Source organism: Muscardinus avellanarius, assembly GCF_963383645.1.
Source record: "Muscardinus avellanarius genome assembly, chromosome: 7".
Classification (NCBI taxonomy): domain Eukaryota; kingdom Metazoa; phylum Chordata; class Mammalia; order Rodentia; family Gliridae; genus Muscardinus; species Muscardinus avellanarius.
The window spans coordinates 63,270,536-63,283,728 of NC_137793.1; the positions used below are offsets into that span (position 1 = coordinate 63,270,536).

General features: G+C 38.9%; 1 protein-coding gene across 11 annotated transcripts in view; it reads left to right on the top strand.

The window, feature by feature from the left end:
• CDC42BPA (CDC42 binding protein kinase alpha) overlaps window positions 1–13,193 on the top strand; it is a gene marked incomplete at both ends in the record, with an annotated part of 335,066 nt that overhangs the window by 93,947 nt on the left and 227,926 nt on the right. For all 11 annotated transcript variants that reach the window (XM_080699099.1, XM_080699104.1, XM_080699105.1 and 8 more), the window contains one exon: window positions 11,627–11,710. In XM_080699099.1, the coding sequence (XP_080555225.1) occupies window positions 11,627–11,710 (84 nt within the window). The remainder of the gene's footprint in view (window positions 1–11,626; window positions 11,711–13,193) is intronic.

The following is a 13,193-nucleotide window of genomic DNA, read 5'->3' on the forward strand; positions in this document are numbered from 1 at the left end:
TGATTTTTGTCTTTTTATATGATGAATTACATGGATTGATTTTCGTATATTGAACCAGCGTTGCATCCCTGAGATAAACCCTACCTGATCATGGTGTATGATTTTCTTGATGTGGTTTTGAATGTGTGTTGCTAGTATTTTGTTTAATAGTTTTGCATCCACGTTCATCAGAGATATAGATAGGCCTGTAGTTTTCTTTCCTTGAACTGTCTTTATTCAGTTTGGGTATTAGTATGATATTGGCTTCATAGGATGTATTTGGTAGAGTCCCGGTTTTTTCTATTTTGTGAAATAGTTTGAGTAGTATTGGGGTTAGCTCTTTTAGAAAGGTTTTATAAAATTCACTTGGGAAACCATCTGGTCCTGGGCTTTTCTTTGATGGTAAGCTCTTTATTGCTTTTTCAATCTCTTTGATTGTCTCTGAGAAAAATGTAAACTCCGCTGTAGTTGGGTGAAATATTCTATATGTGTCCAACAGGTCCATTTGGTTAATGGTGTTCTTTACTTTTGAGGCATCTTTACTGACCCTTTGTCTGGAAGATCGGTCTAGTATTGTGAGAGGTGTGTTGAAGTCTCCCAGTATTATTGTGTTGGGATTTATGTGTGACTTCATGTCACAAAGAGTTTGATTAATGAAAGTAGCTGCCCCTATGTTTGGGGCATAGATGTTGATTATTGTTATTTCCTCTTGCTGGATTATTCCTTTTACCAGTAAAATGTGACCTTCTTTGTCTCTTCTAATAAGTTCGGGTTTGAAGTCTAACTTGTCTGATATCATAGTTGCTACGCCTGCTTGTCTTCAAGTACCATTAGCATGGATTACCTCGCTCCAGCCTGTTACCTTGAGTTTGTTCCTATCTTTACTTGTAAGGTGTGTTTCTTGTAAGCAGTAGATGGATGGATTCAGGTTTTTAATTCATTTTGCCACTTTATGTCTTTTTATTGGGGAGTTGAGGGCATTTACATTCAGTGTGATTATAGAGAGATAATTTTTAATTCCCATCATGTTAAGATCTTATTTCTGTTTGAGATACTATTTATTCTTCTTTGCTTAGTTGTCTGCTGGATGGGTATTCTTGTTTCTTTGGTTCTGGCATGTATTACCCATTTCCTCTTTGCAGTTAATCTCCTTGAGTATTTTCTCTAGCGCTGGTTTTGAAGACATAAATTCCTTCAGTTTCTGTTTGTTATTGAAGCTTCTTATTTCCCCATCTAATTTGATAGATAGTTTTGCTGGGTAGGAAATTTTTGGCTGGAAGTTGTTTTCTTTCAGAGTTTGGAATATGTTAGTCCACGCCCTTCTGGCTCTCATGACTTGGTTTGGGAAGTCTGGAGTGATTCTAATTGGTTTGCCTCTGAATGTCACGTGGCCCTTTGTTTTTGTTGCCTTTAAGATTCTCTGCTTGGCTTCCACATTGGTCATTTTGACAGTTCTGTGGCGTGGGGATCCTCTTCTCCGATCCTGTCTAAAGGGAGTTCTATAAGTTTCCTGGACCTGTGTATCGACCTCTTGCTCTATGTTTGGAAAGTTTTCTGCTATTAGTTCCTTGGAGAGATTGTCGATCCCTTTGGTTTCACCTTCTTTTCCCTCCTCTATTCCAATTATTCTTAGGTTAGTTCTCTTAAAATCGGCCCATATTTCTTCAATGTCAGATTCCTGCTGTCGGATTATTTTTTCTAAATTAGAAACTATGCATTCATTTTTGGAGTGATCATCTTCAAGAAGCGAGATTCTATTCTCCATGTGGTCTAATCTGTTGTTTATATTTTGAATTGAGACCTTTATTTCATTGATTGCATCCTTTATCTCTTTTTGACTCTCTCTGAATTCTTTTCGAAAGTCCTCTATTATTTCTAGAGTTATTTTCCTGATTTGATTTTCTAGAGATCTCTGGATTTCTGTGTTACCAGCTTCTGATGTTGTGGAGTTGTGGGCATTCACTGTTCCATTTTTATTTCTCTTTCCCATGATTTCAGAAGTTTGTGCCTTCTCTGGGTTCTTCCCTGGGTCATTACGAGTTCACTTAAGATGCTCTAGATCTCGAGTCTGTGGTATCTCAGTCACCACTACTCCTTTAATTAGTTGTATCGCAGAGACTCAGACCCAGGGAGTCAATCGAGGCTGCTTTAGACCCTGGGGGGTGCCAGGTTGGGTGTTCTCCAGTGGGGAGTTGTGACTATGGTGTGATATCTCTGTCCCTGCCACTCCCCCACTGGGCTTGACTGCTAAAATCTCTGACCCAGGGAGATTATCTGCGCAAGTCTCTGGGAATGCAGTACTGGGATTTCTCCTCTAGGGGCTGCAATTGACTCACGGTTGTTGAGTGCGCTGATGGAGCTTTAGTGGACTCGGTGAATTCATTGCTGCCGCTGCTGGCAATATGACACTGCTGTCACGCCCTCGGCCATGAGGTTGGCGTATTTCTTCTGGTTTTTAGCTCCGCTCTGAGTCCCTGTAGGGTGTGCTGAGCCCGGCCCTTGGGAGCTTTAGACGCTCCTTGCGCTGAAAAAAGTGCTGACTGCCACCCAGCTGTTCAGCAGCGGCTCACTTCGGCTCACTGTCCACCCCTCCTCTCTGGAGCCTGGTGGCTGGTTGAGTGCGTTGGTCTGAAGCCGTCAAGTGAACTCGCTGCTGCCGCCAGTAGTAAGGCGCTGCTGCTGCGTCCTAGGCTGTGAGGCTGGCATACCTCCTCTCTGGATTTGAGCTCTGTTCTGAGTCTCCCTCCTCTCTGGAGCCTGGTGCTGCGAGGGTAGATGGAGCCAGCACTGCTCTGCACCGTGTCTCCGGCTGCTCCGCGCCGCGGCTGCTCCGCGCCGCGGCTCCAGCCGCGGCACTGTGGCCTAGTTTCTTTCTGATGTCTCGTTTTCCAGCCCTCTTTTTCTCTGTCCCTTGTATTTACAGTTTTATTTCTTTGTTGATGGTGTTTTCTGGCTCTGAAAGGTGCTGGTTTTGTGGTAATGAGATCGATTGTTAGTGAGACTTGTAAGTGCTGCTTTTCTCCGTCGCCATCTTCCTGGAAGTCTCCAGGAAGTATTTTGATTGCCAGCAGTGTCCAGTAATGAAGAAAGGCAAAAGCAGATGGGAATTGAGAACAATATATTTTATTTGGAAATTATGATATATTTTATTTTGAATATTTATTTAAAATATATTTTATTTTGAAGATTTTAATTGATTTTGGAAAGAATAATTTCAATTGAGCAGGGTGAAATAGAACTAGATTGAAATAGGTAATTGAAACAGCTTGAAAAGAAGATAAATGATAAGCAAGTGGAAGTAGCAAGCATATACTACTCTTTAAAAATGTGCTACATGAGCTAGGTGAGGTGGCACACTCCTGTAACCCCAGTATTTGGGAGGCTGAGACAGGAGAATCACAGGTCTGCGGCCAGCCTCAACAACTTAGTGAGACCCTCAGCAATCTCGTGAGAGCCTATTTCAGTATAAAAAATAAAATACGGATGTGGGTGTAGTTTAAAGGAAGAATGCCCTTGGGTTTAACCTCCAGTTTCACATAAAGAAAAGAAAAAATGTGCTCTGTGGAGAAATGATGCCATGTGGATAATGGATGTGTGATAAGTTCCCAGGGGAAGGTAGAGTGGTAGAGTGGTAGTCCAGTTTATTTGTCGATTGATTTTTTTTTTTTTGGATGGGGAAGCGTGTTGGAAAAGGTTTTTAGCTGATGTCCAGAACCTAGGAGAAAGGGAGAATTAAAGGCAGGAAAGAAGTCTTTGATCCAATTAGGACAAAAAGGCAAGGAAGGGCAGGGCCCTTAAATCAATTCCTTAATGATACTGTTAGCCTTGAAATGTGGTAGAGACACCTAGCTGTTCCTGGGGTTCAGAAGAAAAAGAGCTGAGGATAAGTGGAAATAAGCCATATTTAAAATGGTAAGAGGGCGTGTGAAGGATCTATTAGCTGGGAAATAGGCCTCCTGGTCATTAATGGTTAGAAGAGGTGTAAAGGTCTTCTGGGAACGACAGAAAATTAATCTTGGGAATGCAGTTAGATTTGAGGACCTAGCTGAGATTGAGCTATGGAAAAGAAGAAGCAATAATAAAAATACTTAAAGAATATAAGCTAGCCGGGCGTGGTGGTGCACGCTTGTAATCCCAGCATTTGGGAGGCTGAGACTGGAAGATCGCGGTTCGTGGACAATCTCAGCTACTTAGTGAGGCCCTCCACATCTTAGTGAGACCCTGTTTCAAAATAAAGAATTAAAAAAAAACAGGGCAGGGGGTATAGCTCTGAGGTCAAATGCCCCTGGGTTCCATCCCCAGACCTCAAAAAAAAGAATATTAACTGGGTATGTTGGTCCATGCCATGCCTGTAATTCCAGTACTTGGGAGGCTGAGACAGGAGAATTGCAGCTTCGAGGACAGCTTCAGCAAATAGTGAGACTCATGAACCTAGCGAGTCCCTGTTTAAAAAATTTTTTTTATAGAGGTCTAGGTGTGTATCTCAGAGGTAGAATGCCTCTGGGTTTAATATCCATTAACCCCCCCCCCCACACACACACAAATAATATATACACATACATTATGTACATATTTTATAAAAGCAACTGGAAATTAGAATAAGTGAGACGAATGGTTGAGGACTACCATATTTTCTCTATAGTCCTGATGCTTGGAAAAGTTGAGGAACAGGGTGTAGAGCTGAGGCCTTAGCAGCAATACAGTCCAGCAGTTAGTTGACTAGGACTAAGTCCTATCTGGTCACAAGCCAGTGCCACATATTTATTTATTTTTAATTTATTTCATTTTTTATCCTTTTATTGCTGCATTATAGTCTCACATCATAATGTAAATCATTATGATGAGCCAGTGCCATTTACATCTTTGGAGTCAGGTTAGAGTACTTAAGGCATGACTGATAATATTTGAGATTTCATGTGAGAAGGTATCTTTTTTTGTTATGTTCTTGCTCTATATGTATACTGATTAAAGTATGTAAAATAAAAGCAACAAACAAATTGCTGATCATTTCCTCTGTTACTTTAAGACAGAGTTAATTTTGTATGTAAAACTAGTGTTGGCTGGATTATGAGCTGCTTATTTATTCCTGATAAAACCGTTTCTGCTTGGTTTACATACCCTGTGGTGTTTATCAACTAGTAGGCTTATAAATGCAAAGACCCTAAACAGATAATGATTTCCTCCAAGAATTTTGTTTTCTACCAGGAATTTGTAAATAGGTATATATGTCCGGTGGATAGGCCACCTCTTGCAATGGATATATGATAGGAACACTGCTATCAATTATGCTTTTTCTTAAAGAAAAAAATCCATGTAAATAAAAGCATAATTTATGTAACTCCTGCAGGAAATGCATAAATCAAGGGAAACAATAAGGAGCAAGATATAATTGAAATTCAGCAGCTCTGTGAATTAAGAACCTTCTCTCTGCAACTCAGTTGTTGTCAGTTACTGCTTAACTTAACGCTGGGTTTTCCTTTTTGCTTTCAGGAAAACCTTTAACTTACGCCCTGGGTGTTACCTGTCCACAGTTTCCTGGTGGCTCACCGCTTCTGCCTGCTCCAGCCTTGCTCCGGCAGCTTCAAGGCTTCTGGGCTTCAGAGCTTGTTGTGAAAGCTTGCTGCTTTGGCCTGCTACCCCTGCTTCAGGTGTCAAAAGCTTTTAATTAGCTTGCTTCCTCTAATTACTATAACTAGGCCCGTATATGTCTGCACAATCTAGTCCTAGGGTCTGAAAGGAGAATTACTTTTAGACGTTCCTTCTTCAAAAACTCTTTTACTCTGGCTTTCCTAGGATTCATGGAAAAGTAAAAGAACTTACAGTGCATCATTCACCATTGATAGTGCACAGTTGATAGGAGCGTGTGTGTGTGTGTGTGTGTGTGTGTGTGTGCGCGCGCGCGTGCGCACGCTTACCAGAAGGGGCATTCTACCTCTGAGCTATATACCCCTAGCCCTTTATTATTTTTAAACAGAGTTTCACTAAGTTGCCGAGAGCTTCAATAAATTGCTAACGGTGACTTTGGGCCTGTAATCATCTTCTCTTAGAATTCCATATACTGGGATTACAGGCATGTGCCATATTGCCTGTCTGGCGTATTACATTTTTTTTTTAATACTGGGGATGGAACCCCAGGGGCATTCTTCCTTCATGCGACACCCTCAGCCCAATTTTTTAATTATTTATTTTGAAACAGGGTCTCACTGAGTTGCAAAAGGCCTCACTAAGTAGCTGAGGCTGTCTTCGAACTGCGATCCTCCTGTCTCAGCCTCCCAAATGCTGGGATTACAAGTGTGCACCACCACGTTTGGCTGCGTATTGTATTTTTTTTTTTTTTTTTTGTGGTACTGGGGTTCCTAGAAGCCCTTCTACCTCTGGGCTACACTCCCAGACCTATTTTATACTTTTTTATTTGGAAACAGGGTCTCTTAAGTCAGCGTGGCTGACTTCGAACCTGCGCGATCCTCCTGTCTCAGCCGCCCAAGCGTGGGGATTACAAGCATGCGCTACCACACCCGGCTGCATATTGTATTTTTATAGTCAGTGTTCTTATTGGTTGATGACTATGCTATGCCATTTTTTAAATATTTTGATTATTGCTGCTGTACATATAAATTTTCTCTCCATAGAAAGGATACTTCTGACTATTTATTAAATGCTCTTTGTGGTGGTTTTGGTTTGATTGTTAAAGAGACATTTTTTTTCCAATTTTTAGTAAATATTTTGAACATAAATTGATAAATCACAAAATAGTTTTTGAAATAGGGTCTCACTGAATTGCAAAGGGCCTCACTGAGTAGCTGAGGCTGTCTGAGAACCACAATCCTCTTGTTTCAGCCTCCCAAATGCTGGGATTAGAAGTGTGTACCACACCACTCCTGGCTACTCACAAAATAGTTTTTTTTTGGTGGTACTGGGGTTTCTGGAAGCCCTTCTACCTCGGGGCTACACTCCCAAACCTATTTTTTTTTTTTGGAAACAGGGTCTCTTAAGCCAGCGCGGCTGACTTCGAACCTGCGCGATCCTCCTGTCTCTGCCTCCCAAGCGCGGGGATTACAAGCGTGTACCACCATGCCCGGCTAGTTTTTTTGTTTTTGTTTTTTTTCTTTTCTTTCTCTTGTGGTAGGTACTGGGGATGGAACCTAGGAGCATTGTACCTCTGAGTTACACTCCCATCCCTAATTTTTAGTCTTTTTATTTTTTGAAACAGGGTCTCAGTTGCGGAGGGTTTCACTAAGCAGCTAAGGCTGTCCATGAACTGTGATCCTCCAGTCTCTGCCTCCCAAATGCTGGGATTACAAGCATGCACTACCACGCCTGGTACAAAATAGTTTTTTGAAACACAAAACAATGATGTACATGGTGGTGCACAGCTATAATCCCAGTACTTGGTAGGCTAAGACAGGAGGGTCACAGGTTTGAGGATAGCCTTAGCAAGCAGTGAGACTTTCATCAGCTTGGTGAGACCCTGTTTCCAGATAAGAAATAAAATTGGGCTGGGGGTGTAGCTCAAAGATAGAATGCCTCTGATTTTAATCCCCAGTACCACACACAGTCACACACACAACACAAAGCAATGATTTTCCACAAATACTACAATCCCCATTAACTTGTCAGTAGTTATAAAAATTAGAGGCATGACAAATGGGAAGAACTTTTCAGAATCTACAAAACTATTCTTTACTACTGTAAGTGTAATATATACCTTTATATGTTATAGCTATTCTTTATTACTATACTATAAAAAATCAGCTCTGTAATCAGAAAGGTAGGATATATATCCTACTTGTATTACTAAAATCAGCTCTGTAATCAGAAAGGTAGGATATATATCCTACTTGTATTACTTATTAATTGTGGGACTATGAGTAAGTTCTCATAACCGTAGCTTACTAATTTCTCAAGTTGGAATTGTAGAACCTACTTTAGATTGATGAAAGGATTAAATGAGGTAGCATATGTGTTGGGCTGCCCATTGCCATTCAAATAGTAAACTTTCCAAAATTAAAAGGTTTTGTTTTTTATTATAAATAAAAAACAATGGTAGATTTATACAGGAAAGATAAAAAGGACCTAAAGACATAAAATAATAGTTAACAGTAACAGAAAAAAGATAATTAAAGCTGAATCCTGAATTAGAGACTTTGAAAGTTTGTTAAGAGATCAGGACTGTGAATAGGAATAATATGATATGCACTTCATAAATCATAATGCTTTACTTTCGAGTTTCTGTATCAGTGTAGTAGTGTACTTGCATTCGAGAATATTGATGCCTTATAACTTTACATATGTATACACACACAGATTGCAAGTTATTCATTTTTCATCAAATATTTATTGAGTACCTATTGATTCTCACACACTAGGCATAAGCTAGTGAACAAATGAGATAAAAATTTTTGCTCTCATGGGGCTTATATTCTAGCGAGTGAGGCAAACAATAAACAGAGTATATAAATAAAATATATAGTTTGTTAAATAGTGAAAAGAACTAAGGGGAAAAGAAAACAAAGAAATGGAATAGAAAGTGTCCAGTGACCTTTTCAGTGAGAAAGTATGCTCTGTGGAAGTAGAGGGAGTAGAAGATTCCAAGCCCAGGGAAAAACAAGTGCAAAGACCCTGAGCAGTGGTTGAGTGAGGTGGTTGTTGTGCATGGAGCAGAGTGAGCTGGTGAGGAAGATGAAGTTGGGGGGCTGGAGAGCCAGAATATGTTGGCCTTACTGTAGTATATAGTGAGGACTTTCATTTTTACTTGGAATGAGATGGGAAACTGCTGAAAGTTTTAGCACAGAAGAGGGTTATGATCTGAGCTGTGTTTCAACAGGATCACTATGGCTGCAGTGGTGGGAATAGATTGTTTTTGGGGAGGGGTGAAGGCAGAAGTGGAAAGGAGAGCAGTTCAGACAAGATATGCTAGTAGGTTGGTGTCAGACAGAACAGCGGAGGTATGGTGAATTCTAGATATAGCAAAGGTAGACCAGATTTGCAGAACTCCATGGCAACTGTCTCTTGGATGTTGAGATCCTATGTAATATAGTATTATCTTTCCTAAGTTACAGGTTGTAGCTACAGTTGATGATACTTAAACATTTGTTTCATACTGATTATTTCTGTAGTGTATATAGCTTTTCTAACATTAGATTACTTTTATTATGAAGAGCTTAAAACATTTCCATATTTAATGTTTTAAAAATATATCTTTGTTTTGTTAAATATTTTTTAACTTTATAATAAATTTTTTTTTGGCAGTCCTGGGGATGGAACTCAGGGGCATTCTACCTCAGAGCTATACACACCCAGCCCTATTTTGTTGTCTTTTTATATTTGAAACATGGTCTCACTGAGTTGCGGAGGGCCTCATTAAGTAACCGAGACTGTCTGGTTATTAGCAAAAATAGCTACAATGACTATGATTACAATTTTTCATCAATTAAAATGGTAGAAAAAATATTTCAAATTCAATTACTTCAATCTTTAGTCCTTTTTTTAAATCAAGTCTGGAGAAATGATGGGTTAATTAAATTGTTCTCCCAGTGGGCTCACACTTAATGCAAGGGACTGTACTAACAAGCAAGGAGATGCTTAATCAAGACTTCACTAAGATTTATGAAAGGGTAAAAACAGAAGGAGGGCTACTCTGTAGACTCTGAAATCAATATTACACAACTGGAAGTACACGTGGACAGAAGGACAAGAATACCAAGCAGGTAAGCCTACCATTAGGAAACAAAAGATATGGAAGGCTACCAAGTAAGCCCTTAGTCATTCTGAGGTAGGAAAAAAGGTTGGAATATGCTAACACTTAGGTGCCTCCTTCTCCTCAGGTAATGATGTGAGAAAGTACTCCCAAACTTGTAAATCACCAACTTTCCATTAAGTATGAGTATACAAGTACCTGAGTATTTGGAGTCGCTAGAAATTATAAAGTTAGAGCCAGGCATGGTGCTTCCCGCTTGTAATCCCAGCATTCTGGAGGCTGAGACCAGAGGATGGCGGTTCGCAGACAGTCTCAGCAACTTAGCGACAAGTGACAAAAATCTTTTTAAACAATCTTAACAGTGATTATGTACATCAAGGGCATTTATTAAATTTATATTTGTATCAGAGTACAGTAAAAATAGGTGATTTTTGTCACTTGACTTTACACCTGTTCTGTCCTTGAAAATATCCCTTGTTTAAAAGTCTGTATGTACTTGATTTTCTCCTTCTGCATATTATAATACTGTTAGTCAGCTTCCCATTCTGGTAATAAAATACCTGAGATTATCAACTTAAAAAGAGGAAGGTTTATTTTGGCACATAGTTTTGCAGGTTTCAATCCATAATTTGTTGGCTTTTTTCATAGCCAGGACATGAAAGGAGAGGATAAAAAGGAAGAGAATCAGGGTTCCTAACTCTTTCAGAAGCATGTCCCTAACAACCTAAAGGCCTCCAACTAGTACCCATTTCTTAGAGTTTCTGTCATTCCCCCCGAAAGTGCTGTGCTGAGGATCCATCCATCCTGTGCCATATGGATATTTGGGGGACATTTAAGACCCAAGTATGAAGCCGGGCTTGGTGGCGCAAGCTTGTAATCCCAGTATTCGGGAGGCAGAGACTGGAAGATCACGGTTTGCGGACAGCCTCAGCTACATAGTGAGGCCCTCTGCAACTCAGTGAGACCCTGTTTCAAATTAAAGAATAAAAAATAGGGCAGGGGTTGTAGCTCAGAGGTCGAAAGCCCCTGGGTTCCATCCCCAGACCCGACAAAAAAAAAAAAAAAAAAAAAAAAAAAAAAAAAAAAGAAAAAAGATCCAAGTATGGCAGGTAGTTATTTGTCTTCCTCATTCTTGCCTCTCAGTAATTTAAAATATTATCTCTAATATTTGTCTCTTCAGCTTAGCCTCAGCCCTATAGCAAATCTGACAATCTGTAAAGCTTATCTAGTCAAACTGAAACTGAGATAGAAATAATCATTTTGTAATTAGTTTATATTAAGAGTGAGAATATGGTCTTATTTGTTTTTACAGTTTTTTATCCATAACTGAAATAGAAAATATAAAAATATCTTTTTTGTTGTTGTTGGAAGTGATGTATAGTCTAGAGTTTGTAAAACTCTTAGTCCTAATTGCTGCTAGTAGTGTGTGTGTGTGTGTGTGTGTGTGTGTGTGTGTTACTGAATTGTGGTATAATTTGTAAGAATATGTGGAATAAAATATAAGAATATTTAAAATTTTTTTTGTATTGCTTGATCCCTGAAGAACATACTTGTTTTGGCATTTGGCATGCCCTGTAATATTGTGTTGGAATTTGGCATACATTATTTAATTAATAATATATGCTTCTTTCATGTTGTACATTTCAGTCAATTACTTATAACAATAGATGTTAAGTTTAAATTCCAAGCAGAAAACTGGGAAAGGAGGATATAATGTATAATAACCAGTTGATACAGTGTTCACAGATAACAGTTACTGGTTTACCATATGTTTACTAATACAGCCTTTTTACCTTACATTATTTAATTTAGGATCATAGAATTTGAGCTGCATTGAAATAATTGATAATTGGCTTTTTTTTTTTACAGAGAGAAAAAAGGAAAATGGATGACTGAAAGAAGTATTATATGTCATATTTTAAAAGCTATGTTTTTTTTTATCTTTTCTAGGTTGCTGTAGTAAAATTAAAAAATGCAGATAAGGTATTTGCCATGAAAATTTTGAATAAATGGGAAATGCTGAAACGAGCTGAGGTAAGAGTCATATAACATTTGTGTGTATGTGTATATTTCTGTGTGTGTATATTTCTGTGTGTGGTGTGTAGTACTGGGGGTTGAACCCATAGGCCTTCCTTTGAGATATATATACCCAGCCCTATTTTATTTTATTTTTTATTTTATTTAATTTATTTTTTTTGTGGTACTGGGGTTCCTTAAAACTCTTCTACCTCCAGGCAACACTCCCAGACCTATTTTATATTTTTATTTGGAAACAGGGTCTCTTAAGCCAGCGAGTCTGGCTTCGAACCAGCGCGATCCTCCTGTCTCCGCCTCCCAAGCGCAGGGATTACAAGCATGTGCCACCATGCCTGGCTTTATTTTTATTTTAAAACAGGTTCTCACTAAGTTGTGGAGGGTCTTGCTAAGTAGCTGAGGCTGACTCAAACCTGTGATTCTCCTGTTTCAGCCTTTCAAGTAATTGAACTGTAGATGTGCACCACCACATCCAGTGGTCATTTATATTTAAAAATGCTGAGCAGGGCGTGGTGGCGCACACTTGTAATCCCAGCTCTTGGGAGCCTGAGACAGGAGGATCATGCAAATTCATGCAGCCTCAGTTATTTAGTTAGGCTTTCAGCAACTTAGTAAGACCCTGTTTCCAAATAAAATATAAAATAGATCTGGGAATATAGCCTGGAGGTAGAAAGACCCTGGGATCCATCCCCAGTACCACCAAAAGAAAAAAAAAATGCAAATGGACATTTAGGTTGTTTTCTTATTTTTACTATTTTGAACCATGTCATAGTAAAAATCTTTATATACCTATATATTGAAGTATTTTTGTGAGTTTATCCACAGTGTGAATTCTTAGTGAGATACAAACTATTAATAGATTTAATTACTTCACCAAGTTTACTTGTATTTCATAGAGAGAAATGCCAGGAGAGAAGATGGTACTATAACTACCACTAAAGATATATGTGTAATGTAAAACAAAAACAGGAGGGACTATGAAGTGTTTTTAATCAAAGGTGCTCCTGTTTGTATACATTGAGGTCAAAATGATTTTGAGGATAGTTTTTACATGAAGAAATTTTCATGTTGTGCAGACTCAGAAATTAACCATTCTCCAAATTAAACTTCTTGCTACTGAAATTCCTGGGCTGAGGGTGAGGAGAACATTTAAACTTTTATATTTGTTGCTAAAAAAAAAAAAAAAAAGAGTCTTCTAGCTGGGTGTGGTGGCGCAGGCTCATAATCCCAGTATTTGGGAGGCTGAGACAGGAGGATTGCAGGTTCAAGGCTAGCCTCAGCAATTTGTATGTTTGCAATTTTAATATGCATACTTGGAAATTATGCACTGATAACCATCACAGCTTTTCTGAATGTTAGCAATAAGCTATAACTTTAGGTCGGTTACAAGACAGGGCTTAGTTATAAGTAGGTCACACAATTTTGTTTTTTCCCCAAAGTGAACTAAAGCATAATGTCATTAATTTTAATAATCTAATCAATA